Source organism: Dermacentor albipictus, chromosome 1 (genome assembly GCF_038994185.2).
Source record: "Dermacentor albipictus isolate Rhodes 1998 colony chromosome 1, USDA_Dalb.pri_finalv2, whole genome shotgun sequence".
NCBI classification, from domain to species: Eukaryota; Metazoa; Arthropoda; class Arachnida; order Ixodida; family Ixodidae; genus Dermacentor; species Dermacentor albipictus.
This window is the reverse complement of record NC_091821.1, coordinates 137062406-137087860: the sequence shown is the minus strand read 5'-3', so window position 1 is coordinate 137087860 and position 25455 is coordinate 137062406. Positions and strand designations below refer to the sequence as shown.

General features: G+C 44.3%; 2 protein-coding genes across 4 annotated transcripts in view; both read right to left on the bottom strand.

Annotated features, from left to right (window-relative positions):
• Positions 1-984, bottom strand: part of AlaRS (alanine--tRNA ligase, cytoplasmic) — a 56636-nt gene extending 55652 nt beyond the window's left edge. Inside the window, exon 1 of one of the 2 annotated variants that reach the window (XM_065444142.2) lies at positions 826-984. The gene's annotated coding sequence lies outside the window, so the exon portion shown is untranslated. Of the gene's footprint in view, positions 1-716 lie in introns of both variants that reach the window. The other variant, XM_065444143.1, reaches the window with a different exon arrangement.
• Positions 985-6015: 5031 nt separating this feature from the next.
• Positions 6016-22028, bottom strand: ast (protein asteroid). 2 transcript variants are annotated; one of them, XM_065444141.2, is made up of 3 exons: positions 21795-22028; positions 11349-11553; positions 6016-8487 (listed from the first exon to the last, which is right to left on the bottom strand). In XM_065444141.2, coding segments are annotated over exons 1-3 (1944 nt in total). In that variant the 5' UTR covers positions 21797-22028; the 3' UTR covers positions 6016-6750. The 2 variants fall into 2 exon arrangements, with proteins under 2 accessions (XP_065300213.1, XP_065300212.1); XM_065444140.1 differs by lacking the exon at positions 21795-22028 and adding an exon at positions 19113-19596.
• Positions 22029-25455: the final 3427 nt, after the last annotated feature.

Below are 25455 nucleotides of genomic sequence, written 5' to 3'. Positions count from 1 at the left end.
AGAATACGTTTGTAGAAAAAAAAATGGATGTTTTGTTTCAGCTATAGCTTAATTCCTGTATTCATGAATGAATTAGTAATTGTCTTGCTAAACTATCCCCCGGAGAAACTTTACTCCCGCTCATATATAGCGCAACTGCGTGCTTTGCATTAAATTTCCCGCGCTTCGACCAGCATTTGAGGCATTACAGGGTTAAGCAACAGTAACAGCTTAAAGAAGCCCACAAGATTGCAATTTGGCACATGCAAGAAGCGGTAACAAACTGATCGCTGACTGTGCAAGCACGTCAAGTCTAATGCCACTTTCGCATATGCCAGCTTGGCAGACACGCCGGCACGATGGCATGATAGCACGTCGAGACCGGTTCTAATGTGAACTTCAAGGTATTGTTCAAGGTAACCCGATTTGAAACTTCCAGGCATGTGTACCTCAAGAATAAATCCCCGAGTCCGCTAATCCACACATGTTCCTCCTTCATGAAAAGCGCAAGACTACGTCATTCTTTTGCGTTAAAATAACTGTTTCGGATATCTTTTTATTGACGTTTTCACAGAAACTGCTTGCATGCGACACGAACTAGTTGTTCTTTGCAATTAACAGCAAGTTGTTGTTGTTGTTGTTACTATGAAGTTAATACACTGTTTTTCAGTAGCCATAAAGCTGTAACAACTTCTCGTTTAATTTCATAGACACGCGTGTTCCATCACTAAACTTACCATACGCTCAGCATGCTGGACAAAATATAGATTACCAGAAGGTGATCAATGTCGCGGTGATCAGAGCAAAAATGAGAAGGAGAGACATAAAAGTTGCTGAAGACCATACCTCTCACGACTGCGGTCGAGATCCCCGTAAAACACACAACACGTGCCTATGACAGTAACCGCACAACTTTAGCGGCTTGAGCGCTTTACAGCCGGGCCTGTGATGTTGATGATGCAACTGGCCTGGCGCGAGACAAGGGAGCACAAGCACACAAGTACATGGCCTCCGAGACCAAACCGCAAAACGGAGTCAATTTTGGGGTCCATACAAGCCAGAGCCGACTAGGAGTGTTTAGCGCCGTTTTGTGGCGCTACAATAGAACGAAGCTAGTGTAGCTTACTTCATAAATGTATTCAAATATTTAGGCACACCATAAAGGTCACAAGAGTTAAAAGGTGGAACTTGGCGACATCCTCCTGCTTCAAAGGGGCATCGAGCACCAACCAGAAAACGCGTTGCCTGCTTCCCCTTAGAGGCGCGAAAATCGAAATGAGCGCAAGTATTAAAAACACGGACGGACGGGCGGACGGAAAAAAGCTTTAATGAGAAAAGGGCCTGCGTGGACCTCAGGCCACCTAGGCATTATGTGCGGTGAGGCATAGCCTTTCCACCGCTGCCCGGGCCCGCTGGATAGTCCATAGTTGGTCGTCTAATTCCGAGCTAGTGAGAGCGCTTAGCCATCGCTCCTCGAGAAGGTCCGGTTCTATGTTGTCGTTTGCATATATTGATCTGATCTCTGTGCACTTCTATAAGATGTGTGCCATGTCTGCATGTTTGTGCTCGCAGAGCTTGCAGCTCGCGTCTGAGTATTGTCATGAATTTACTCTGTTTAAATGTGCTGGGTTTAGGAACGTTCTGGTTTGCAACCTTCTCCAATTCTTTCTTGAGACCTGTCGAGTTGTTTGTGGGGTTGTGGGTATGCTTCTCTTTGTTTCGTATAGTGTGCCAGTATGTCGTGGTACGTGACCAGTCTGTCCCTGTCGTCTTGTATCGCTACTTCGTCTTCGTCGCCTCCTCCGTGTTCTCCATCGCCTCCGCTGCAGTCCTCCCCCTTCACCGGGGGTTGTGGGGTGTTGGGCCGTCACTGTCCGAGCCGCGGTGGGTTAGTTCTCGCGCGGCTCGGTGGGCCTTCTCGTTGAAGTTGGGAGGGGCATTTGTGGTTACTTCTCCAATATGTGCCGGGATCCATTTGAGGTATTTGGGTGTGATTTTGCCGTTCTTGGAAGTCTTCTGCTCTGAGGTTCAGGATTTTGGCCGCGTCGGTGGAGACCCAGCCCTTTGTGAAGTTCCTAATGGCCATCTTGGAGTCGCTGATTATTGTTCTGTCTTGTTGCCGACCGTTGATTACAGCCAATCCGATTGTCGTTTCTTAATTCCGCTGCCTCCGACGATCTGGTCCTTACGGAGCCCGTAGTCACGGTCTTTCCTTTCGTGCATACGACCGCCAGGAAGGCACCCTTGTCAGCGCCGACACCACTATATTTTGTCGTCCCGGTTTCAAGGGTACCGGGCGGCGCCTACGAAGAGCACTCCCTCCCGCGCCCCGTGGTTTTTGAGAATCGTTTTCGTGCGGCATTTTCTTCTCTCGACATTGTGCACGGGGTACATGTTCTTCGGGATATTTTCAGTGTTTATTGCGGCTCGAACGTCTGGGTGAATCTGCGTCTTGGGGCCGTTCATTCCGTGGTAGTTTGTGCCGATCTTTTCCATGATTTCTCTGCCCGCCTTGGTTCCGGAGAGTCTTTCGAGTTGCGCTATCCTCTGAGCTTCCGCGATTTCCACCAGCGTGTTATGGGCTATTATACAAAGTGCAGATTTTTGTAATCGTCGTACTTGATCAAGGTGGCATAATAGTTCTGCGGAACCCCGCAAGGTGGAGAGAAGTAATTAATGAAGGGAAAATCAGACATCCACCCATTCATAGCAATTGCTACAAAGGAAACCCATACAGGTTCCTCGAAAGAAAAGCCTTACAGTTCTCTCCACCTTGCGGGTTTCCGCAAGGTGGAGAGAATTCTTGCCTTTCAAATTCAAATTCTTGCCTTTGCTTCAAGTTGTTGACAAATTTGACTTCGCCCTACCATCTCCTAGCCGCTTGGTTAGCTCAGATGGTAGAGCGGCTGCCCCGGAAAGGAGGTGGTCCTGGGTTCGAGTCCTGGAGCAGGACGAATTTTTCTTCAACTGCGAGGCTTTTCTTTCGAGGAACCTCTATGGGTTTCCTTTGTAGCAATTGCTACGAATGGGTGGGTGTGGCAGGAACAGCACCATGATTCTAAAAATTATGAGGTTTTACGTGCCAAAACCACTTTCTGATTATGAGGCACGCCGTAGTGGGAGACTCCGGAAATTTTGACCACCTGGGGTTCTTTAACGTGCACCTAAATCGAAGTACACGGGTGTTTTCGCATTTAGCTCCCATCGAAATGCGGCCGCCGTGGCCGGGATTCAATCCCGCGACCTCGTGCTCAGCAGCCTAACACCATAGCCACACCATGATTCTATACAGTATAATAAGCAAGTGTACATGCATGAAATAATAAAGGGTGTAAAATAATACATTCTCACTCTCGTAACAATGGGTAACACCCAGATGCACTTTCTCACAAAGCACACCTATTTGGCAACTCCAATGTAAATTCGCATCTAGAACAATACCTACGTAGTTAAATGAGCTATGTGTTTAATCAGACTATTAAGGCTAAACCCCATGAGCGCGATTTTGTGCGCGACAGCGACAAGCGACGGCTTCAAGCGACGGATCGGGCCGTCGCGTGAACAGATCGCTCGGTTCTGCAAATCTAGAATTCATCGCTCGTCGCCCGGAAGTGCTATGAGCGACTAGCCAGTAGCGCGAAGCCGGAACTGGATGTACATAACTCAAGTACTTCCGACTGTCGCAGGGAACGAGCAAACGATTGAATTTTTATACGTGCAAGGATAAGAACCTACAGCAAGACTTTCAGAAATATTTTATGCTGCTTTTTACAGTAAAACAGATCAACTTAAGGTAATAAAGCACGCGTCACGCTAGTTTCGGTGCCTATATTGCTGCCCTCATACCGGCAACACTGAGGAGACGTCGCTCGAAGTCATCGCTCGCACGGGGTGCAACTTGTAAGCGACGAGCAAACGCGACAGCCATCTCCATCGCGTCGCTTGTCGCTGTCGCGTGCAAGATCGCTTGCATGGGGTTTATACTTTACTTGTCTTTATCGCAGAGGTGTGCGACTATTAAAAATTGTTAATACAAATTCAATAGTCCTTGCCTATTTGATTTGTACTCGAGAATGAAAAATCTGACAATTTCCGAGTCACTAATTTCTACTCCATAATTTCCTATCAACTGGTTCGGCCAAGGATGCTTTGCCTTTAGGCAGCCTACAATTTTTTTTTAGACTTTGGCTAAGCAATTGTTTGCAAGGTTTGTATTGCTTCAACCCTTTGTATCCCTTGAGCGTGTGATTAGAGCAAACAAGATTTCCATTTTTCAATTTAAAATATGTCCTAAACGAGATAAAAGGTGTGCTTGCTATAGAGCTTTACAAAGAGTGTACTGGGTGAGAGGCCTCCACAAAAGCACTGCAGAAGTTTCGAAGACCAGGTGGCCTGTCTACCCCTGGTGGAAAGGTCTATAGGTTGACTACTTTAGCTTTTTCTCATTAAAGAAAGGTTTGTACACAATTGTGGAGATCACATCAGTTACTTCATGAGGTCGCTTATGAGGCAACTTACAGCTGGGGCACTGTTAACAGGCAGTTTCACAGACATGATTTTGTATGATGTACCCAAGAGAATCAGGTAAGTCTGATGCTCTGTTTGACACTGCAGTGCTGGAGACTAGTCTTCAGGTCGAGTTTTGATGGTCTATTCTGCCTTCATGAGCGCAATCCTGCATTTCAAGATCTGCATTTGCATAGAATCTTTTACAGCTTTGTACAAAAGTCAGTTCCAGTTATATTCTAATCAAGATTAGAGTAAGAAATGGGGTTGGGAAAGCCATTTAATGCATAGAGCAGATGACTATAGAACTATTACAGTAACAGAATAGGTTCCAAGAGAAGGGAAATGCTGTCAAGGATGGCATAAAATTGAGCAGGGCGAGGAAATGTGGGAATTTGCAGCCATAACATGGAGTTGCAGATGCAAAAGAAAGCAATAATCGGAGATTGCTGGGAGTGTCGTTTGACTTGCAGTGGACTTTAATTAGGCAGATGATGATGCTGACAACAGAAATCGGCTATTGTCTTCTAAGTGACCCTCTTCAAGCTATTACTGTAAAAGGAAGAGAGTCGGTACACCCGGCCTAACCCATAAATACCATTGTTGCAGACCTTGGGTAAGGTGGCTAATGAGGCACACGGACAAACGAACTCCTTGTTTTTGGTTCTTTGATCACGACTACACTCAGACTGGTTTTGTGGTGTGTGCATGTAGGACAACCATCAGAACGCCATTGTCATACCACTGGAATAAGACTATGGGACTGGATTATCTGAACGCTAATTAGAGGACCCATATTCGTCAGACTTCAAGCATTTCTGATTTTGTTACTTTATGTTACAGGTGACACTACATTACAAAGGCGAGTTTAGCTAATGCAGGAGGCAAGCTGAGCTTCTTAGTGGCAACACATGTGGCTGCTTTTTCATTCACTAGTGTACAAAAAACTGCTAATGTCTTTACTCATTAATGCAGCGCAGACACCCTCGAACATTACTTTTTCAAAGTGAGCACAGTAAACTGAAACATTGGCGAAATGAAAAGATAGAGTAAAATCATCAATATTCCGGGAGCACGCTACCTGGCAGACGCGATTTCTTTCCCACATTTCATGACCCGTATATAGGTTCTGCCATCCAAGTAGGCTATATAGGAGGGCCAATGCAGCAAGTTTGTTCACATTGAGATAACAGAGCTCCAATCAGCACACAAGAGCTGTGGTACAGCACTCACAGCAGCACACATTGCTGCTGGGATACAAAGGGTTAAAACTGTGCCATGCTGCAGTATTAAATTTTGCTTCAACGTACGGTGACGGGCGGTTCTAGTGTTTAATTACAATCATTACGATGGTGCACCAGATACAATCACCTTTCAGATGTTCCTCGCCAGACTAGTTGCAATGGCATTAGGTGTAACATTGATGAAAATAAGCCTTCTTATTTTCTATAGCAAATGAACTTAACACAACCATTATATTTTACTTTGTTTAGAAATAACATGAAAACTTTATATTCGATGACCAGGAAATTCTGCTGTTCAAACAACAGTACTTTATTGAAACATGATATGAATGGCACAGTTTAGCCTGTGAAGTGACCCTGCTGCACCCACTATTCAGTTTTCTTTAGGTGTAGAAGGCTGCTTATACAACGCTTTTTTTTTTCTTCTGAATAAGCTTGGCAAGTGGAAATGCTAAGTGTTACACCGAATGATGAGGATTTAAAAAATGCAACCTTGTTGTGAAATTTGAAAGCAAACAAAGCAACAGTAAATGCAATATTTTAAGTTGTTAAATAAAAGTGCAGGTTACAATATAAGGCAAATTAATGGCACTCCTTAAATGCGAAATAATTTTTGCACCACTGTATAAGCAGGTCACAGTCCAGCTGTGTGGAAGCAAGCAAGCCATTGAGATGAAGTCATGAGAAAGCTAAACATAATGACTAATCAGCATAACTATGGTGAACCAGCAACACAAGCTCCTCCAAAAAACACACTTTTATATGACATGTGCACACGAAACATCCAATGCACCCACTACAATGCAGTAGCAATAAAACACCTCTTTTTGACTATGCACTGAACATGAAACACCTTTTCAGCACCTATATTTATTAAAATATAAAAGATGTCACAAGATGATTCAACATGGCAGGGATGCCTTTGAACATATGTACAAATGTACACAAGGTGAAATAGATAAAAGCATTCAACTTGAAGTTTGGATGCATAATGAAGCTAATGTATAGCACACACAGTCAATCATAATCCTTCCTTCAAAAGCCCTTCGAAGCGGTTTGCCAGCAGTCCAAATGAGTCATCTTGCTGTTCCGTCACATCACAACTCTCGGCCTTCTCCCTCTTTTTCCTTCTCTTCTTTCCACCTGCAGCCGCTCCTGCAGTGAAACTGTCTTCTGGCATAAGGCCACGAATCTTCTTGTAGAAGAAAGAAAACTCTGACTCAAGCACAGTTCCTCGTCCCAAATATTCAGCAATAAAAAGATCTGGGTTTACTCGATTATCCAGCTCCTTTGTGAAGTTGTAAAGAAAAGTGCCATTCAGAGTTTTGTGAAACTCAACGTTTTTGCATGGTTCAAGCAACAGCCTGTTAAGAAACCTTGCAAACAAAAGGCACGTCTGCAGTTGACTGACCAAATACACCAGTTCAAAGTCAAAGCGCTTAGCGTGGTTGTGAGTGGGACGAATGAAGAATTTTGAAAAGTTTTTGTTCACGCAACATAGGATGTCCTGACTCAGCTGTTCTTCCACACCAGGTAGAATGTCCCCTACGCCTTCACGGCTTCGAACTGTACAGCCATTCCTGAGGAACTTGAGCTTCTCCGAAGTCTTTCGAGATGACAACTTCGTCCTTGGCAGAAGCTTCAATAGCACAATGCCCAAAAGAAATGAGCGAAAAAGGTTTTCATTAACTCTTAATGTTGAATTTTTCAGCCAGAAGCAGATAACTGTGAAGAGACCATGTAGTGATTCTGGACACTGATCTTGTATGCTTTCAACACCAAATATGCGAAAAAATAAATCCTTACGTCTCTGGTCTGTCAAAGTAGGAATTTCTTCCAACCGTGGAAGCTCCCCATAACCAGCTGCACTTAGGATGGGTTCAACAAAGCGACGAGTGATGTTCCGTCCTTCTCTGTCAAATTCTTCTACTGATGCCAAATCCTTGGACTTCGAGTTCACGCTCAATACTAGGCCATAAAGGACTTGACGCAGGGGCAGTGAGCATGCATAACTACTTTCCAACTCAAAACAATCAATCTGTGTCAAATGAAACACCTTGTGCACGGCTGCAATATTGATTAGGTATGGGTTAAGAATTCCACTAAAGTACAGTTCTGAAAACCATTCTGGGAAAGTGCTGTCTGCTGCATCCGTAAGAACCATTTTGGTTCCATCCTTCAACTTGTCAACAAATGGTGAAGTGCACACTTCATACCGAGACATGGTGTCCAAAATTACTTTGGCAGTGAACTCCCGCCTTGCAGTCTTTAGTGTCTGCATTATCTGGGATAACGCGAGATCAGAACTTGTTGTGCTCAACCAGTAGAGGAGGCCAACCATCTTAGTATGCTGCTTACTGATCTTTAATTTTTTACTCCTGAGTCGAGGAAGTTTGATGCTGTTGAAGAAGCCTTCAAACATTACACCATTGACAAAGTCATTTCCCATCAATGTAGCAAACAATGGAAGCATAGACTTATCAAAGCCTGGAAAATGACCCAATAAGTTGTCTACATGATACCACCTGCAGGACAAAGCATTCATACTTTGACCATTTTCCACAGTCACTGTCTGCAGTGTTGTAGAGATTGAGTCGAGCCGAATAAAGCCACCAACAAGGTTGAATATATAAAAGTCACTATCCTGGCTGGCCACTGGACACTCATAATGGTTAGCAATGGCAGCGATTTCCTCATCAGCCTCAAAGCTGCACTGAAAGACTGGGATGCCAAGTTCTCGCACAACATCCTTGAACACCTGCAGGTAAATAAAAAAAAATTATGTCAATGCAAGCAGGACAGCAAACATGAATGCAACAGTACCAGTTTCTAATGCTATCTATTTCATAATAGCACTCAATTAAATTGCTTAACAATACCTCAAATAAAAACAGCCCTGGATGCTACATATTGTACCTATTGCATAAACTTGTGTAAGGGCCGCACTTTTTTTTCTCACAATTTTGATTAGGTGCGGCGCTTACACGGGACCGAACCTTTTGGTCAAATTGGTGCCGGCGCAGCCAGCGACTTGTGCACACTCCAGATGTAACACTGCATCAGAGTTCAATGCACAGCTCTCACCATCTAGTAGCAGCACACAGAAGTACACAACGCACGGCATTGGGGCACCAAACGTAAGTTCTTTTCTGTTGAATCTTTTTTCTCTCCAAATTTTGGGCTGCTAAGTTGAGGTTACAGCCCTTACACCATCTTAATTTTTTTCCTTCTTATCATTACCTAAGGGGCTGTTACCAGCAATAATGGCATGTGAGCTAACGATGAGGGGAAAAATGTAAAATAAAAGAATCCTTGAAAAATATGGTTCCTGACAATGTAAAGCTTTCATTCAAAGCCAGTAGCTATTTAGAAAGCTATGTAGAAATGTAAAGGTTGTGAAATAAGTGCGCTTGGGCCAGAAGAAGAAGAAGAAGAAGAAAACTCCCTGAACAGGAAGAGGATTTAAGCACTAAGTGTTACTAGAGTCTTCTGATACTTTTTTTTTACTGGACACAAAACTACTCCATCACGCTAGGGAGAGCTTCAGACACTGCCAACAGTGACTGTGCAGTGGCACCACCGTTTCAGATGGGGCATGATGAGGGGTACTCCGTAAGCGGCGTAGGAGCTGGCTGGTGTGTTTGTGTGATTTTTGTAGTGGCTTAATGTGCTCTTTCTGCCTTTTAGCATGTGCAGAGAAGCCCACCTGGTTCTCGGGAGCTTGACAAACAACGTTGAAAACCTGTTGTGTCAACAATGTCATTCCGGCTACAGAGTGGCGGGCAAAACGAGCTTCCAACCTTCATAAAATCAATCTCTGAGAGAAAACATTACACAGACAGTGTGACTGCTGCTGCACCTGTCCTTGTACATATATATTGAGTGTCCTAGCTATTGTTAGCCAAGCTATTAAAAAGAAAGAAAAAGGTAAAAGAAAAGCACACTGCAACATACAATTATGAGACCTATGGTGTTCGGTCATCAGACCGCTTTTCTTTACTTTTGCAGCTTGGCTAACGTTAGCTGAGATACCCTACAGTTACACGCTCTTAAAGTGAGTTGAAATGTGCTTCCGAAGTTGAAATGCACGACTGTCAGCCCTTGCTAGTCATTAAAATAGAGTTTGAGGCTGTGTTGATCCTGTTCAGCAAATGTTGGGCCTAGCTCAGCAAACGAGTTCGTGCACCCACAACCGAGGGACCGGAACTAAAAGATAAGTAATTAAGACAAAGGAAACTGCTTTGTCTGAGCAATTTTAAGTGTTATATGGTGCACGCACAAGAAGCAGGAAGCGACGACATGGCGCAGAGTCAACTTCAGTACATCACCGTTCTTGATAAAAGGCAGCCAGTTGCACTCGCCAGCGCTTCCATCAACGAAATACGACTACATATAGCGGTAGTACTGTATGTATTGTCCAAGACCTATAAAGGAGTTTGTAATATTCTTACACTGATACATTAGTCTGCCTCTTATGCAACAAGTAACAGCTCCCAATAGCGTAGCGTGCCTGGCTCAGTTATGTGAGTATAGCAGGCATTGATGTTTTCAAAGAAAGCTACATGCTCTCTAACTGAGCACTGTACCCACAGGGTTTCCTTTGACAACACTGCATTGAGCAAACTGCATGCATGATCAAGAGTTCTAAAAAAAAAGAAAAGCAAAAACGAGCTATCAATAACAGCCCCCCCCCATCTCCCAGTCGTTTTCTAAGAGGCCCCTAAAGCCGCTGGTTGCTCAAATCATGCAGCTTGTCTCAGCTTGCGTGATGTGAGCGTGCTCATATGCGCAAATTGTTATATCTTGCAATAATTTGTCATTATGTCGCGTCAGTACTGTGCGGTTTACACTGTGTTTGAGGTGAACAACTAGCTGTGGCCATACTTGCCGGTGTGAAAAAATGCAGAGCACGATCTAACCAACCCTTGCCACAAATATATATGCTAAATGTCTTGAGAATGAGTAAAAAAGAAAGAAAGAAAGAAAGAAAGGGGGAAAAGGGAAAAAAAAAAGAAAGGAATAAGAGTGGCACATGAAGGAATCTCCAGCAGAAATTCTACAGCAGCCATGTCAGCGTGGGTGGCCGTTGTATTGTAGTTTGACAACAAAATCATCCAACTTGTTTGCCGATGACTTCACTCCTGCCGACATTGCTATCGGCACAGCACAGCTGTAGCAGGAAGTTGGCAGATCAAAATCGGCGTCACATTGACCTAGTGCTATTGGGCCTAAGCGCATCTAAATTATTCTAAACCACCAAAGCAAGCCGACAACCCCGGTGACCATAGTTTCCTCATCTGCAATGGTGCCCCTAGTGGCAGCTGCTGTCTCTATAGCAAACTTGGCCTGAAGTTTCGAGACCGGTAGAAAAGAAATAAATGACTATGGTGTTACTTAAATTAGGGACTACTATACAATCATTTGTAAAAGAGAAGGCTGATTTACCACACCAATTCATCTATTTAATGCACATAGTCCTGACTCTGTCATTGGACAAATTTTATTATGTGTAATTAACTACAAAAACACTGAGATAAATTTAACAATTTCAATTTTTATTCTATACTTAGCTTTCACCGATTCAAAGTGCAGTCCCAATTACCGGACAGCACAACTTACTTCATGAGCAAGTATGGGAAGAATCTTTAAGTTGGGAGCTCCGGTCTTGGCAATGGCCTTGGCAGTGGCCAAGCGTTCCTGGAGGCGACGCTGGGTTGTCTTCAGCTTGCGGTTTGACACATCATGTCCACCGTCAAACACAAGAATGAGCTCAATGCCGCATGCCTTGAAGACAGCGAAATAATTGCGTATCGCTGTTGCATACCTAGGGGATAGAAAAGCACACGCACATTTAGTTATTATACTCAAACATGGACCATGGATATGAATACAGTGAGGCAAGAAACACCAGCTGCTGCCAGTAGATATAAAGCATTCCGAGTAAGCAAAGCCTTTTAAAAGAACCCTTGTTCAGGTCTCTTCGCCTGCAAAATTAAGCAAATGGCTGAAATAGGTCCTTAAGGCATATTATTACTACAGTCATTACAGAGTGGGGCATCTTAACAGCATTAACTCTATATGCATACCTACCAACCTGTGAGCTTCAAAGTTTATAAATATCCTGCAGACACAAAGAGGAGGGTATAGCACATATCTTTTAGAAATTTGCACAGAGTATACACCTTTAGTGGAATACACACATGCTTTATTAGCAACAATCTACTCTGAGACACAGCACATAAGCAGCAGCAAACTTGGAGCAGCAGAGACTGATAAGCAACAAAGTGTCTTTAGATCAGAGTAACTCTTTCTGCGACACCCACTGTGATAGCCCAGTGGCTATGGTACAAGGATGTGTTCAATGCCGGATGCGGAGACTGAATTCTGATGGGGACGAAATGCAAAAGTGCTTATGTGCACATAAAAGAGCTCCAGGTGGTCAAAATTAGTTCAGAACTGCCCCTTAAGGCATGTCTAATAATCATGGTTTGGCACGTAAAACCCCACAATTAAATTCTTTTTCAGCTACTTTGCTCTTGCCCATTTAACCTGCTGTAGGAACTACAAAAATAAATTTGGTCAAAGCAAGATCTGCTCTGGCATGCGGTGCCTAGCACTGCCAAAAGAGGGTGGCACAAGTGCCATCAATTTCTTTCTTGCTTGGCCCCCCCCCCCTTTTTTTTGCAATCTTGTGCTGCCCGATCTTTCAGTGCTTTCAGTACCTTTAAAAATTTTTCAAGAGTGAAACTTAATTTAACAATCCTAAACAATCCTTAACAATCCTAAACTTTATGGAAAACTCTGAATAGTTGGGAGGTATACATGTTTCGTATTCCCCAGATGGAAATAAGTACTGCAGAACAACCAAACAAGAAGTGAAGCACAGTTTGCAAACAAACAAACCTCACTTGCATGTCAATGAGCAACAAGAGTGGTGCAGTAAGCACATAATTTTTCACACTGCAAAATCTGTTAAGGCAATAAAAAAGAACACCACAGATATGGTCGAAAGCACATAAATCGTGACAGTGCTGGCTTGTAACAGAGCCTTAGTTTCTTATATTATGAAGGTACAACTATTGTTTTTGTGCATGATGGTGTTCCTTTACATTTCGCTGTCATGGACTAAACTTGCCACTAGGGAAGCACAATGTGAAAGCCTACTGAGCACGCCTACTGTGCTGTGAGTCGGAATGCAATTGCAGGTACAAGCAAGGCAAGTGCACAAGCCATACATCAGTGACACAAAGCTGCGTGCAAAGCAACTCCCTTAATTTTATGTCACATGGAAGTCTCATTAGGTATTGCTTAAGTGGCCTGGGCTTTGCCTCAGTATCATGTTGGGACTTGTGGTACTGCTAGCAAATAGCAGAGCGAGTTTATTGTAACAGCCACTAGTTAAGCGTGGGCCAGGGGCGTAGCCAGGGGGGGGGGGCTTATGGGGCTTCAGCCCCCCCCCGAAATTTTTTCGTGCTGTCCATGCGCCGCCGACCAAAGCGACCCCCGGCACAGGAAATCACTCTGGATTTTGTCAAGGGTGTCTTTCTGACGCTCGAAAAGTCATTTAACCGCGGAGATTGCGAACTCGGGCTGCATTTCGTGGCAACGCCCATACACCGGGAGTCACATAACGCCAAGCAGTCCCATCCGAGCACGAAGTTTTAATGGCGCTTTGATGGTGAGCGGGGCCGCCGCGGCATCTCACTGAGGCCACGGAATCTATGGAGCGCATGGATATTAATTGCGAAACTTTATGGGTATAAATCCCATAAGCTTTTGATGTGAAAGGTGCATTGACATTTCCAAAGTTGTGCTTAAGATTTTCACTTGCGGAACTTTGTGGGTTTAATGTTGTTATAAACATTTGACGTCAAAGTTCCATTGACTTTTCAAAAGTATTACGTCGGAACATACAACGAGACAAACCAAATCAACACACTAACAGACGAGTTGACAAAGCACGCAGCGAGGTCCAATGAGACGAAGCGTTGGGGTGGTTCATTTGTGCCGTCATGTAACATAAAAAAATATGAACATTTTTTAACCTACGCCAAAACATCCATGTCAAGACACTAAGGCCAGCCAGAGTAACTACGTTCTTATTTACTCTTTCTACTTTGACTTTTATTCGCGAGGACACATTGAGCCTCTTCAATTTTTTTTGTTCTCGCTACCCTACCCGCGGGCTGCCAGAGCCAGCCAGAGCGCATACGTTTTTCTCGTATGGCCTCTACCACCGCGCGGTGAACTTCGGTGCGCGTTCGGTTTGCTCTGGCCGAGTGGATTTTCACCTGACAGAGTTTTGGACGCTTTCTGGCTAGCAGACGAGAAAAAAGAACAATGGTCGCTCGCCGCCATCACTGTGGGGACTCGAAGGATTGCACCTCGTTCCTTAAGCGGAACCTTTCCGGAAAGTCTTGTTTCGCCGGTGTACGATACTGAGCAGTATGCGTATGGTTCTGAGTGGACCAAGCGTCTCGTGTTTTCTTCGGTATTCCTTCCGTAGCCCCATTAGGTGCCAGAAGTAGGCATTCAATTCTGGCCAACATACTTTCCTATGCGTTATTTTTTTTTATTTCGGTGCCTCCGCCCCACTCATGTGATCGGGTATCACAATGAGGATGATGATTTCTTGTTTGCAATTGTGATCGGGGACGAACCTTGGTGCCACTACTACGATCCTGAAACACGGCGGCAAAGCTTACAGGGGAAACATTCGAATTTACCACGCACAAAGAACGCAAAGGCCATCATTTCCGCTGGAAAGGTGTTTTTGACTTTTTTTTCGATCGTCAGGGTCCATTACTGATAGAATTTGCTAAATCTTGAGAGGCTATCAATTGCTTTCGATATTGTGAAACGCCAGAACGGCAGCGTGTCGCAATCAAGAACGAACAACGTGGAAAATTGACGAATGGGGTCATCTTGTTCCACGACAATGCCTGTCCCCACGTCGCTTATGTGGTTAATACAAAACTGGCAAAGTTCAAGTAGGAAACGCTGCAACATCCGCCATACAGCTCAGACCTGTCACATTGCGACTTCTACATTTTGGGGCAGCCGAAAAGACAGCTCAAGGGAACCAGATACAGACTTTTTGAAGCAGCAACCCAAGGAGTTTTACAAGACGGGAATCACGTGACTCGTTAGTCAATGGGACAAATGTCTCAATTCTCATGAAGACTACTTTTAATTAAGTACCCCGTTGTTGGCTCACATTCATTTGACTTGCCCTCGTATATCTTGCAGAACTCCTGCTTTTTATACGTGCTCTCTGTCGCGACTATAACTTTGGTGCAATTACTCACGATACACGACAGGGGACAGCTACTCCTGCGTAATACATTGGGACAAACGACAGTGTCATCGAGATTTTTCACTGGCCATTGCATATATATACAAGAATGTAAGCACGGTTCTTGAATGACAAAGTTTCTTTAACATATTTGTCCTCAACTTGTTCAGTTCATTGCCTTTTAATTTTTCATATCAGCGGAATGCACTGCTTTCCTGGTTTCGAACTGATATAGTTCTAAAGTTCGTGTGACATTTTCTTTACCTAATAAATAGACAAAAATATGGAAGCATTGATATCAGTTATATTGGGCAAAATTTTTGGCACATACGAGTATATTCTTTTATGAAAAAATACATATTTTATTGCTTTGACAGTGCGTAGCGTTCAAGAATTCGTTTGCAGCATCTTTGGCAATGACAATGCAGTTATTATTCATGTATTTGATCCCTGGACAAATTGTTTAAGAGGAAGCTTTAGCTCGGGGCCAATCTGACGCGGCCTATTCAAATACTTGTAAAACGCAGAAACGCTTTTCTGAGATAATCCCGCTTATCGCTTTTATTGAAATTGGTTGCATTTGAGAGAGAAAGTTAAATCCTAGTGTCTGTTGGAAACAGAACTTCGATTTAGAACCTGAATTTTGTTTAAAATATTTTGAAAAATTCGAAAGTTTGAAAAAATAGAAGCACGACGTTTACAAACTAATAGCTATGCATGAAGAACAGACATTGTGGTTCTGTAAACGGCAACTATTATAACAGTCAAAGCGGACAAGTTTGCTACGTCAATTTGCATCTTACGTGAATCGGTTACGTTGTGTACAAGGGTTCTGCAAAAGCCGTATTTCCACAAAACAAAATTTTTTTGAGATTCATGTGTAACATATCTATTTTGTCCGCTGTAGATGTACTATTAGATGCAATTCACAGAATCGTGATATCATTTTGCATTGTTGAGTCACGGAGTTTTAAACTTGATAGTTTCGTTTTCTGAAAATGTTCGATTTTGGCCAATTTTTATTAAGTAAGTGACCACCTAAATGAAAAATTCGAAACCAGCAGTCACTAGAATTAAACTTTGTCTTTTAAATGCAAGAAACCTCCTCAAATTTGGTGAAGTGGTTGCAGGGAAAAACGAATTCCCCTTCTACATGTATTTAAATAGGCGCACCCGAGCTAAAGCTTCCTTTTAAGGAGGACGCCGAGCTGCAATGTGCCCCCTCCCCCGCGAAGAAGATGTCCGGCTACGCCACTGGCCCAGTGTATATATATATATATATATATATATATATATATATATATATATATATATATATATATATATATATATACATGGGGCCAGCGGCGTAGCCCCCCCCCCCCCCGAACAAAATTTCTGGCTACGCCACTGGCGTGGGCACTATATTATTTAGGTGTTGCAGTGTCTAAATTAAATGTGATGCAACATCTGAAGACTTTTTTTCTGATATCCTGCAGTACTTGAAGAAATACACTTTTCCTATAGGTAAATAATTCAGAATTCAAACACAAATCAGGACTTTAAGAACTGAAATAGCAGTATTACAAATATGGTTAATTGTTTTCTTATTGTTCGCCCAAACTTTGTTGTTCATGCTGTTTTTTGGTTGCATATTGTGTGCTTGTTTTTCTTAGCATGCAGTGTATAATTTTTCTCTCGATCTTGCCTCGTGAATTCCTTGTTCAAATCCCCGCCCCCCACACTTTTTTTCCTTTTCTCCTCATTCTTACGCTGTCCTGATTGCTTCGCTGGAGCGCAGATTGTACAGGGGTCAGGGCCTCAGTCAGGCACATGCTAGCGCCTTTGGTCCTGACCCTTCTGGTTTTCTGTAAGCAAACTGGAGAATTTGTGAAAAAACTTTAAAAAAAAGTTACCCTCATTATAATGAAGTAACTCTATTTGAATGATCCCTCTGTCTCAAGTAAGTGGCAATTTTGACCAAGGTGCATGCATTCTAGAGAGAATTATTTTAAGCAGAGTGGTAGATGCCTGGTCAGTACAAAGAGCGAATCTGATAAAGGGTGGTAACTTTCCCTCATTTAATCCAGAGATAAACAGCACAGTGTATGGTTCACCTAATTGCGTGACCTCCTTCTGCCTTACTTATATCACTGTGGTAACCAAAGACAGGGGAAGAACAGGGAACTATCACATTTCAATGTTATTTGTTCACAGACAAACATAACTTCACCACTGTCTGATAGAAGCCCAAGAATGCAGAAAAACCAAGCCCCCCTGTTCCTCTAGTTCTTTCTCATCAAGGCTGTATCATCATTTGCAACCAACTCTCTATAAAATAATTTTTAGAGTTTTCAACAAATTTCAAATACATTCTTAATTTATGTAGTAATGTAATTACTATGTACACAAAATGCTCCATTGCGCCTAGTACAATCCCTGCTGTTCACTTGAGCCGCTTCTTGACAGGTGTCAATACATGGGATGCTCAACTTGACACACTGAATTGAGGCTGTAGTAACAAGCAGACAGGCGTTGTTTATCTAGGATTATGACTAAGGTTGAAGGTGGGCGCTGCAAGCTTTATCTTTTTAGGTAGTAGGGGTTAGGCGAGCATGTATTATTAGTTTCTTGGTTCAAACGCTACAGATGGCCAAATCTGCATTTCTCCTTACTAGTTACTTACAGCACATTATCTTGGTTTTCTGGAAGCATGCTGATTCCCTTTATAGAGAAAAATGGCACTACGGCCTTGGTATGGAATATGGGTAAAAAAAGCGCACGCGCGCGCGCGCACACGCACACACACACACACACACACACACACACACACACACACACACACACACACACACACACACACACACACACACACACACAAGAAAAGCACTTTCAATCTCGAAGTCAGTCCCAGCCAAACACGCCAACTCCCACAAGGAGATTGGCACCTCTCTGGCATGCACCTCTGTTCCTAAGCATGACCCACTTTAAGGAAAGTGAGTCGGGGATGCAAGCGTTCAATACTTTTTCTCTGCAGGCCACTGCAGTCACAGACGAGATGCTGAATGGCCGGGCTGACCTCAGAAGTGCATGTACAGCCGACAATCTGTATCGTTGTTAAGTTTCTTCCCATTCCGTCACTTATACATCGGGTGGGCATCCCTTCTTGATTTATCGGTAGGCCACCTCCTGAGCACACGCCCTGTGGCTTTAGCATGGGTCACATGCATTAACAACTGAGCACCCTAGGGGTGCTTAGTTTACTATTTGCTAAAGGTACAGTGTTCAAAGGTATCTGCTGCCACAGCATACGTTGGTCTGCTTGTCATCTTGAGAGGGTATAGTGATGCGATAGGGACAGACGTCCTCAGGTGAGAGTGGTCATTTTTGGATGCACTTAGCTCAATGCTCGACATTCAGTGCAAGCCCTGGTTTCATTTTGCTCACTTTTTTCTCCACACTCGGCTACTTTTTATGCCTACTTCACTTCTCTGTAGCTAAGTTCTTCCATTTTCTGTTGCCGATGGTTGCACTCCTTGCCCAGCTTGTCTATTCGGGCACCGACCCTGTGGTTATTAGCTCACATTATGTAGGCTTTGTAGATAAAATGCGAAACTACTGACAATAAACTAAGTTGCTGCTCTCTAATAGGGCAGCATTCACGATTACGCAGGACAGAAGCATGGAAGTGTCGCTGGTGCGAACCATTGTAAACTTGCAGGCGGCTCAGTTGAGCAGCTGCAATTCCCTGGGCATCCCGAAAATAAAGGCTCGGACCCACTGAGGTCGAGCCTCTACTGGAGGCTGTCAACCTCAGCCGAGGTTGACTGAGTTTCCAGCGGAGGCTCGTCCTCTCACTAGAGCATTCTGCTTGTACTGTGCGGCACGCACTCGGGTGTTTCCTGTCCTAAAGCTTCGGACTGTACATACATACATAACACATAAGTGCTATTTGGACAGCAAGACTACTCAACAAGCTATGCTGCTATTGTGCGCGAAAAAAAAAAAAAAAGAATCGGCGAGTCACGTCACTAGCGTGAGCAAGCGAATACCCCCCTACGGTAACTAAAAACCACAATCGCAGTGGTCAAATAAGCAAATGTCCTCACCCATCATAGTCGCCACCGTAGACACATTCGAGGTTTGACGTAAAGTAGATCATGTAGATGAGATTGTTTCCGTCAACCACTAACTTTGTGGAGTGCAAATTCCTCCATTCCGACAGGTCAGGATTAAGAGTGAAAAATGAACTAAGGCCGTGGACACCCATGAGTGCTCGCGTAAAGCAGCCGACGGCTACGGTCTGGCCCGCTAGCGGTTAGCTTTGGTCACCTTGTCATATTGTACACGGCCATACAATCGGTTACCAAACTCGGCTAACTACGACAGACAGCACGGACAAGCACAGTATGACAGTATGTGAGCACGTTTCACCACGTTTTACCGCCGCAACAAATGCAGAATCTCGTCCACATGCAGAATACGTTTGGATTCAGCTAAAACTTGGATTGGATTACTCCGACTATTCTAGAGACCATAGTCAAGCCATAGTCCTGCTCGACAGCTTCGCTTGACTGGGGCCGTAGTCGACAAGGCGAAGCGCGCGCGCGACACAAATGCACAACGCAGAGACCAAAGAGCACAACCCAGAGAGAGAGAGAGAGAGAAACGTACGGGACAGAACAGTGAAAACATAGGAAAAGGGTACGGGGCTTATCTATGGGAAGTGGGGGGGGAGAAAGGGGGGGGGGGGCTTTCTCTCTCACTGTTGAAAGTGGGAAGGAGGGGAGTATGTCAGTTGCCCCCTCTAAAACCCCTGAAACTTCGTAAAGTAGTGCCACTCTCCTCCTCCGCCTTCACTCCTCCTCGTTTCTCCTCTCTTTCACGGTCCCTCCTCGACCATGGCGCCGCCTACGATGCTCAAGCGCAGCAGACGACCTTTCGCAGAGTGAATGCACGCATAGCAAGGCAGTGCTATTTAGGCGTTCACGTTGGCTTTCCAGCTCCGCGTAACTTCGTGTGCAGCATAGAATTTCTAGTCGGATGCTTATACAAATTCGGTAACGGCAGCTTTTGTTTCATTTTTTGATAACTATTTCTTAAAAAAGTACCTAAAGGAGTGTTAACGCTGTGCGTTGACGACTGCGAATGTATCGCGTGCCCTACAATTAGGTACGCAGCATTTGTCAAGGGCATGTCGCAAGATCTTGTTGCGAATGGTTGTAAATAACACGTTTACCATCGAATGACAACCTCTTGGCTTCCAGCAAGCCCTCGGCCTAAAGAATCCGCGCCGCCCTTACCATGTGAATTCGCGGCGCGTATCAGCTATGACGTACAAAGGCTGACGGAGATCACTGCTCTGAATGTTCGAAAGTGTATTACAAGCTACAGTGCCGCCAACGTGCGTGCTTGCCAATCTAAGCGCGCGCAAAGCCTCAGAGGTGGGCGCTGGTGCTATTATGTTTCTCGTGTCTCAACGCCGACAGAAATACCGCGGCCGATCATCGAGTCGGGACTGTGCGTACACAAGAAAATAAAATGAGTTTTTAGCATTCGTGCGCGAAGCGGGAGCGCGATAACAATGCTTGACTCAATCTCAAACAAGACCACTGTGTCCTTCAGTAATTTTTTCAGGTTAATGACTTATCACGAATAACACTTCATCGTGCGTTGGTTCGTCCGTTTACTAAATGACGTACGTGTCGCGAACTGAGTTGCACTGAGGTGCATGCATTGAGGACGGTTGCACTCCCTTCGAAGTAACATTTGCGAGACATGACTTTATTAGTGAAGTCATGATCGCGCGAAAAATCCCCCCGCCATGACGCGGCCGAAATTGCGGCAAGTGAAATGATGTTTTATCCATATGTTAAAATGATATGAAACGGCATTCGAGTTGCAATTTAACAGCTTATTTTCAGCATAGATGCATTACAGATTTGCCTTTGCAGTCACAAATCCGTGTGCACCCTTTTGTGTCTCATTGCGTAAATAAACGCACCAGCCTAAGAGTCCTACAGCAAGCGCGTCTCAATTAGGCATAGTGACTGTAGAAACTGATAGTGGCATAGGCGAGCAAGCGAACGACTATATGAGCGCGCGAACGAACGAGCAAACGACTAAGCACGAACGACGACTAATCCAGCCAGCGAACGGGCGGGCGACCGCACGTTTTCTTTGCGAGTGCTCCACCGCCGCATCTTAACCTTCGCACTCTTTAAAGCTCACGCGAATTAGCACATACGTCTCAATTACCTATGATGCGGTCGCTCGACGACGAACGCACCGCGTGACACGGTTTCGGGAGAGCACGCACGCTTTTCATCGGTGCCTCTGTATCGCAAATCCACCGGGCGACCGCCAACGAGGAACACGAACAAATGTGGCAAACAAAGCTAGTCTATCTAAAGAAGGCTAGTAAGTAACCACAAAAGGCAGGGAGTTGCTCTCCTGAGGCGCTTTCATGATCGAGACTGAAATTTTATCAAAAGGACTGCGCTGAATCTTAAAAATTTCGTAATCACGTTATCGCACGCAACCTCGCGTGTCCGCGAACTTCGCGTGTCCGCGAAGCCGGTTGGCGTTCAAAACGATTAAGCGCACCAAATATGACTAACACGACCACGTAGTGCGCATATAAGCAAAGCAGATGTTGCGTAAAAATCATGTTAAAGCGTGCGTACAAATGACAACATGCACAGTGAACTGTGCAATATCTACTACGTTATTGCCCGCAGCACAATACGCAAGCCTGGCACATACAATATTCTGAGAGAGCCACAACTTACATCACATAGTCGCGCGGAGGAAGTTGGTCGGAAGTTCTGCCTCCCGATTCGGTGAAGCCATGTCTTTCTTCTTAACCCGTTGCGCTTACCGGACAGTATCGCGAACATATTCTTGCCTTTGCTAAAGCTATATTGGCATCCAAACGCGCAGCAGGTCATGGTAACAGAAGAAGACGTAAAGCGACGTCGCACTTGCCACAAAACATCCTTCAAGGCGTTCACAAGATCAAAACAACACAGAATAGGAACGGAAGGAATGCCGCCAACAAGCGCCGCTTCTCGAGCAAAGATGGCACTGAAGCGCGACTGTAAACAAACGAAGCCGGCGCAAGGGGCCACGTGATGCCATTAGGCCAATAGCGACGCGGTGTCGGCTTCAGCCAGAGCGCTGGAGGAGGAGGCGGCATTCTTCAAAGCGTGGCACTACTTTACGAAGTTTAAGGGGCTTTTGCCCCCTCCCGCCACACCCTTTTGAAAGCGGGCACTTTCGGCTGCGCGCTGGAACGACCAGCAAAACTACATGCATCTGAAGCTAAATTTTCGTTCTTAATAGTGTGACCGCATAACTAATACTTTTATGACGCATTCCTTGCTTGGACAGCGAGGATTGTCTTTTGTGCCTTCTCGGGGCGCCCTGTAGCGGACGACGCACGGGATTCTCCATACACGTTCGCGTTGTTCCGGAACAGTTGGAAAGGATGCTTTCCAGCGACATCCTTAAAGTCCAGCAAGGGCTAGTAAGGCGTGCTCGCACGGCAGCTACCTTCAGTGGGGCCCTGGACTAGGGGCACCAACCCTGGATATCAGGATGGAAGAAGCCATCTGAAGAACCGCTAAATCCATATGTAAATATAGCAAAATAAACGTTTTTCACCACAACCACCACCACCACCATTCGCGTTGCGGAGAGCGCCTGGAGCTCGGCAGTTCCCGCCATAACAAGTGTCAGCTTGCGCAACTTGCATCATGCCCAGTTTTTTGGGACCGCTATATCCGTTTTCGAAAACACAATCAGTTTGCAACATTTAACCTGCGGGCGAGTGGGAAGTCCAAATTAAGCACTATAATCAGCCGCGCCCACCGACTGGTGTGCCTTACGGCATGAAATCGTTGGATTATCAAATGCTGGAACTATTTAATATCTTCCCCTACATAGCGTTGCAGTATCAGTATGTTATGCCCGTCAAAAATCCAATCAAACCACTCCCAGCTATAACTCGAATTTCATTGTGTAGTCACGACTTATCGTAGATATGCTCGTGGAAATGACCTTGGTCGAATGTGCAGAGCCATTTAAATACCAATAGAACACAGAGGAATTTTTTCTAAAGGCTCGTCTCACTTTTGACTGACAATTTCATTTTCAGGCTGTTTCTAAATATATGAGCTACACTGTTACTTGTTTCTCTGCAGGATCAAGAACAGCAGATATTTCATATTTTGAAAAAAGTGAAGGCCAATTTTTGTTGACATGTACCGAAAATGTGCACTGTGTATGTTGCTTATGTGCTCTGAAAACAGTTACTGAATAGTCGCTTTCTCGTAATGTTTATGCGTTATGCACTCATTTAGTTGTTTTATCCGGGTATCCTCGGTAAAATATGCGGGGCACGGTGTTTATCCGAAATACGAAGCAATGTCCTGAGCGACGAGCGCTATATGTTCATTCTGTGTAGGTTCATTACAGCCTTTGTGGAAAGTTATTCGCTGAAGCTTTCTAGGGCGTCATACTGCCGCTAATCGAAATGTCTCCCAGATTCCTAAAACAGCAGCACGAGAGACGGTTGGTATTCCGTGAAAACATAGATAATTTTAAACGTAATGCGTTGCGAAACCTTAACTTTTCTGCTTTAACTGTAAGTGTTGGAGATAATTACTGAACCCCCGTTTTCCCACGTGTTTTCGTGCATCATACGAGATACGTAAGTTTGTTTCTCCGGTGTCCTCAGCGAGCTAAACAAGGCATATTGTTTACGAGGGTCGTTTGGTAAGCATGGTAAAAATACAAGAGATGGCGCTACAATTCTGTTTGAAGCACACTTCGTATGACGGCAGAACTTGTTTACGCTGATACCATGACTGGTAACGACAGTTAGTAAGCTTCTGACATCCATTGGCAGTGATCTGTGCGGTGATCCCGCCAAAATGAAAAAAGAAAGGTGAATTTCGAGCAGTGGTCAAACATTGTTATTTCAAATACTGGACGGCTAGCCAAAGTAAAGCCGAGTTGAGCGAAGTTCATGGAGACTCTGCACCACGTGCTCTGTACCGTCACTGAAGATCATTCACTACTGGATAAATGAATTCAAATGTGGCTGAACTTCGACGCAAGATTAGCAACATGAAGCACGTCCCGGGCGTCCACTGGAGGTTACCACGCCATAAATGGTCTCGAAAATTCATGGAATTTTCACGGAGGACCGCCGAGTGAAGGTACGTGAGATAGCTGAAATTGTAGGCATCTCGACAGAGAGAGTTCACAATATTCTTTGAGAAATTCCAGATGAAGAAGGTCTGGGCACGTTGGGTGCCGCGACTGCTGATGATCGACCAAAGATGCACGAGGGCAGACATCTTGAAGCAGTATTTATCGATGCTTGATCGCAATCCGAAGGACTTTTGGCGTCGATTTGTGACAGTTGACGAGACGTGGATACATCATTATACTCCACGGTATCTTTCATAACATTTTACCACACTTATCAAACAGCCCTTGTATATCTGGCGAAAATTAGGGGCATGGTATGGCCAATGTGTAGGCAATGTCAGGGGTGGGTTAAATGCGCATTTTCTAGTAGATTGCGTATGCAAGTGGTCCACAACGTTATTAGTCTCTTTTACGAGTGATGTAAAACTTAGACGGCTGCGCTGGCATATATCTACAACTGAGGTCAAATTTTGCGAACATAAGGAGAACAATACGCCAAGTTTATGTGCGATGGTAAATGCGTGTTGATCATATTAGCGTTAAAAGATATGTAAGCACGTTATCGAAAGTATCACGCTGCTGCTATTGGTTAGGTTTCCCTATGTCAGAAGAGAACTCTGCGTTTCATATATTTTGTACTCTGAAGGAATGGGCAGCATTCAGCAGTGTGCGCTCTAAATATATCGCGTTAAAGCATCTAGGCGCCATGGTCACGGCCCTAGCTTTATTTTGACGAGGTTACACGCAGCACCCATGCACGGAACAGCGGACTCAACACCACCTTGGTAGGAGCGGCAGTGGTTGCTTTCGTTATTTCATGGTTTATGCGACAGATCGCTGGATTAGCGGCAAATGCAATGCCGCGGTAGCTTTTGCGTGTCGGTACGTTACCATTCTAGGTTTCGAAGGACCGAAAAATTTGTTTTTCGATTTTTCGAAATTCCCAATATAACGGAATAATTCGATCGTGGTCATGACTTCGTTAAATCGAGTTTCAGCTATATATATATATATATATATATATATATATATATATATATATATATATATATATATGTATACACGAGGGCGAATCAGAAAGCATTTGCCCCTATTTCTTATTAGCCAAAATAAGGATTAAGGTATATATGCAGGTAATTACCGATATACGTACTATTCTACGACCTTATACTATTTTTCTACATAATTCCTACACCCAGTCAGACATTTGTCCGATCGCAGCGCTAAATTTGA

What these genes read in the sequence shown, in the direction of transcription:
- ast (XM_065444140.1), bottom strand. Translation starts at nt 19,273, where the DNA reads ATGGGTGTCCACGGCCTTAGTTCATTTTTCACTCTTAATCCTGACCTG. An exon ending in TACGGTGGCGACTATGATGG is followed by an intron (nt 11,554 to 19,112) that starts GTGAGGACATTT and finishes TCTATCCCCTAG; the next exon opens with GTATGCAACAGCGATACGCA. An exon ending in TTCCCATACTTGCTCATGAA is followed by an intron (nt 8,488 to 11,348) that starts GTAAGTTGTGCT and finishes ATTTACCTGCAG; the next exon opens with GTGTTCAAGGATGTTGTGCG.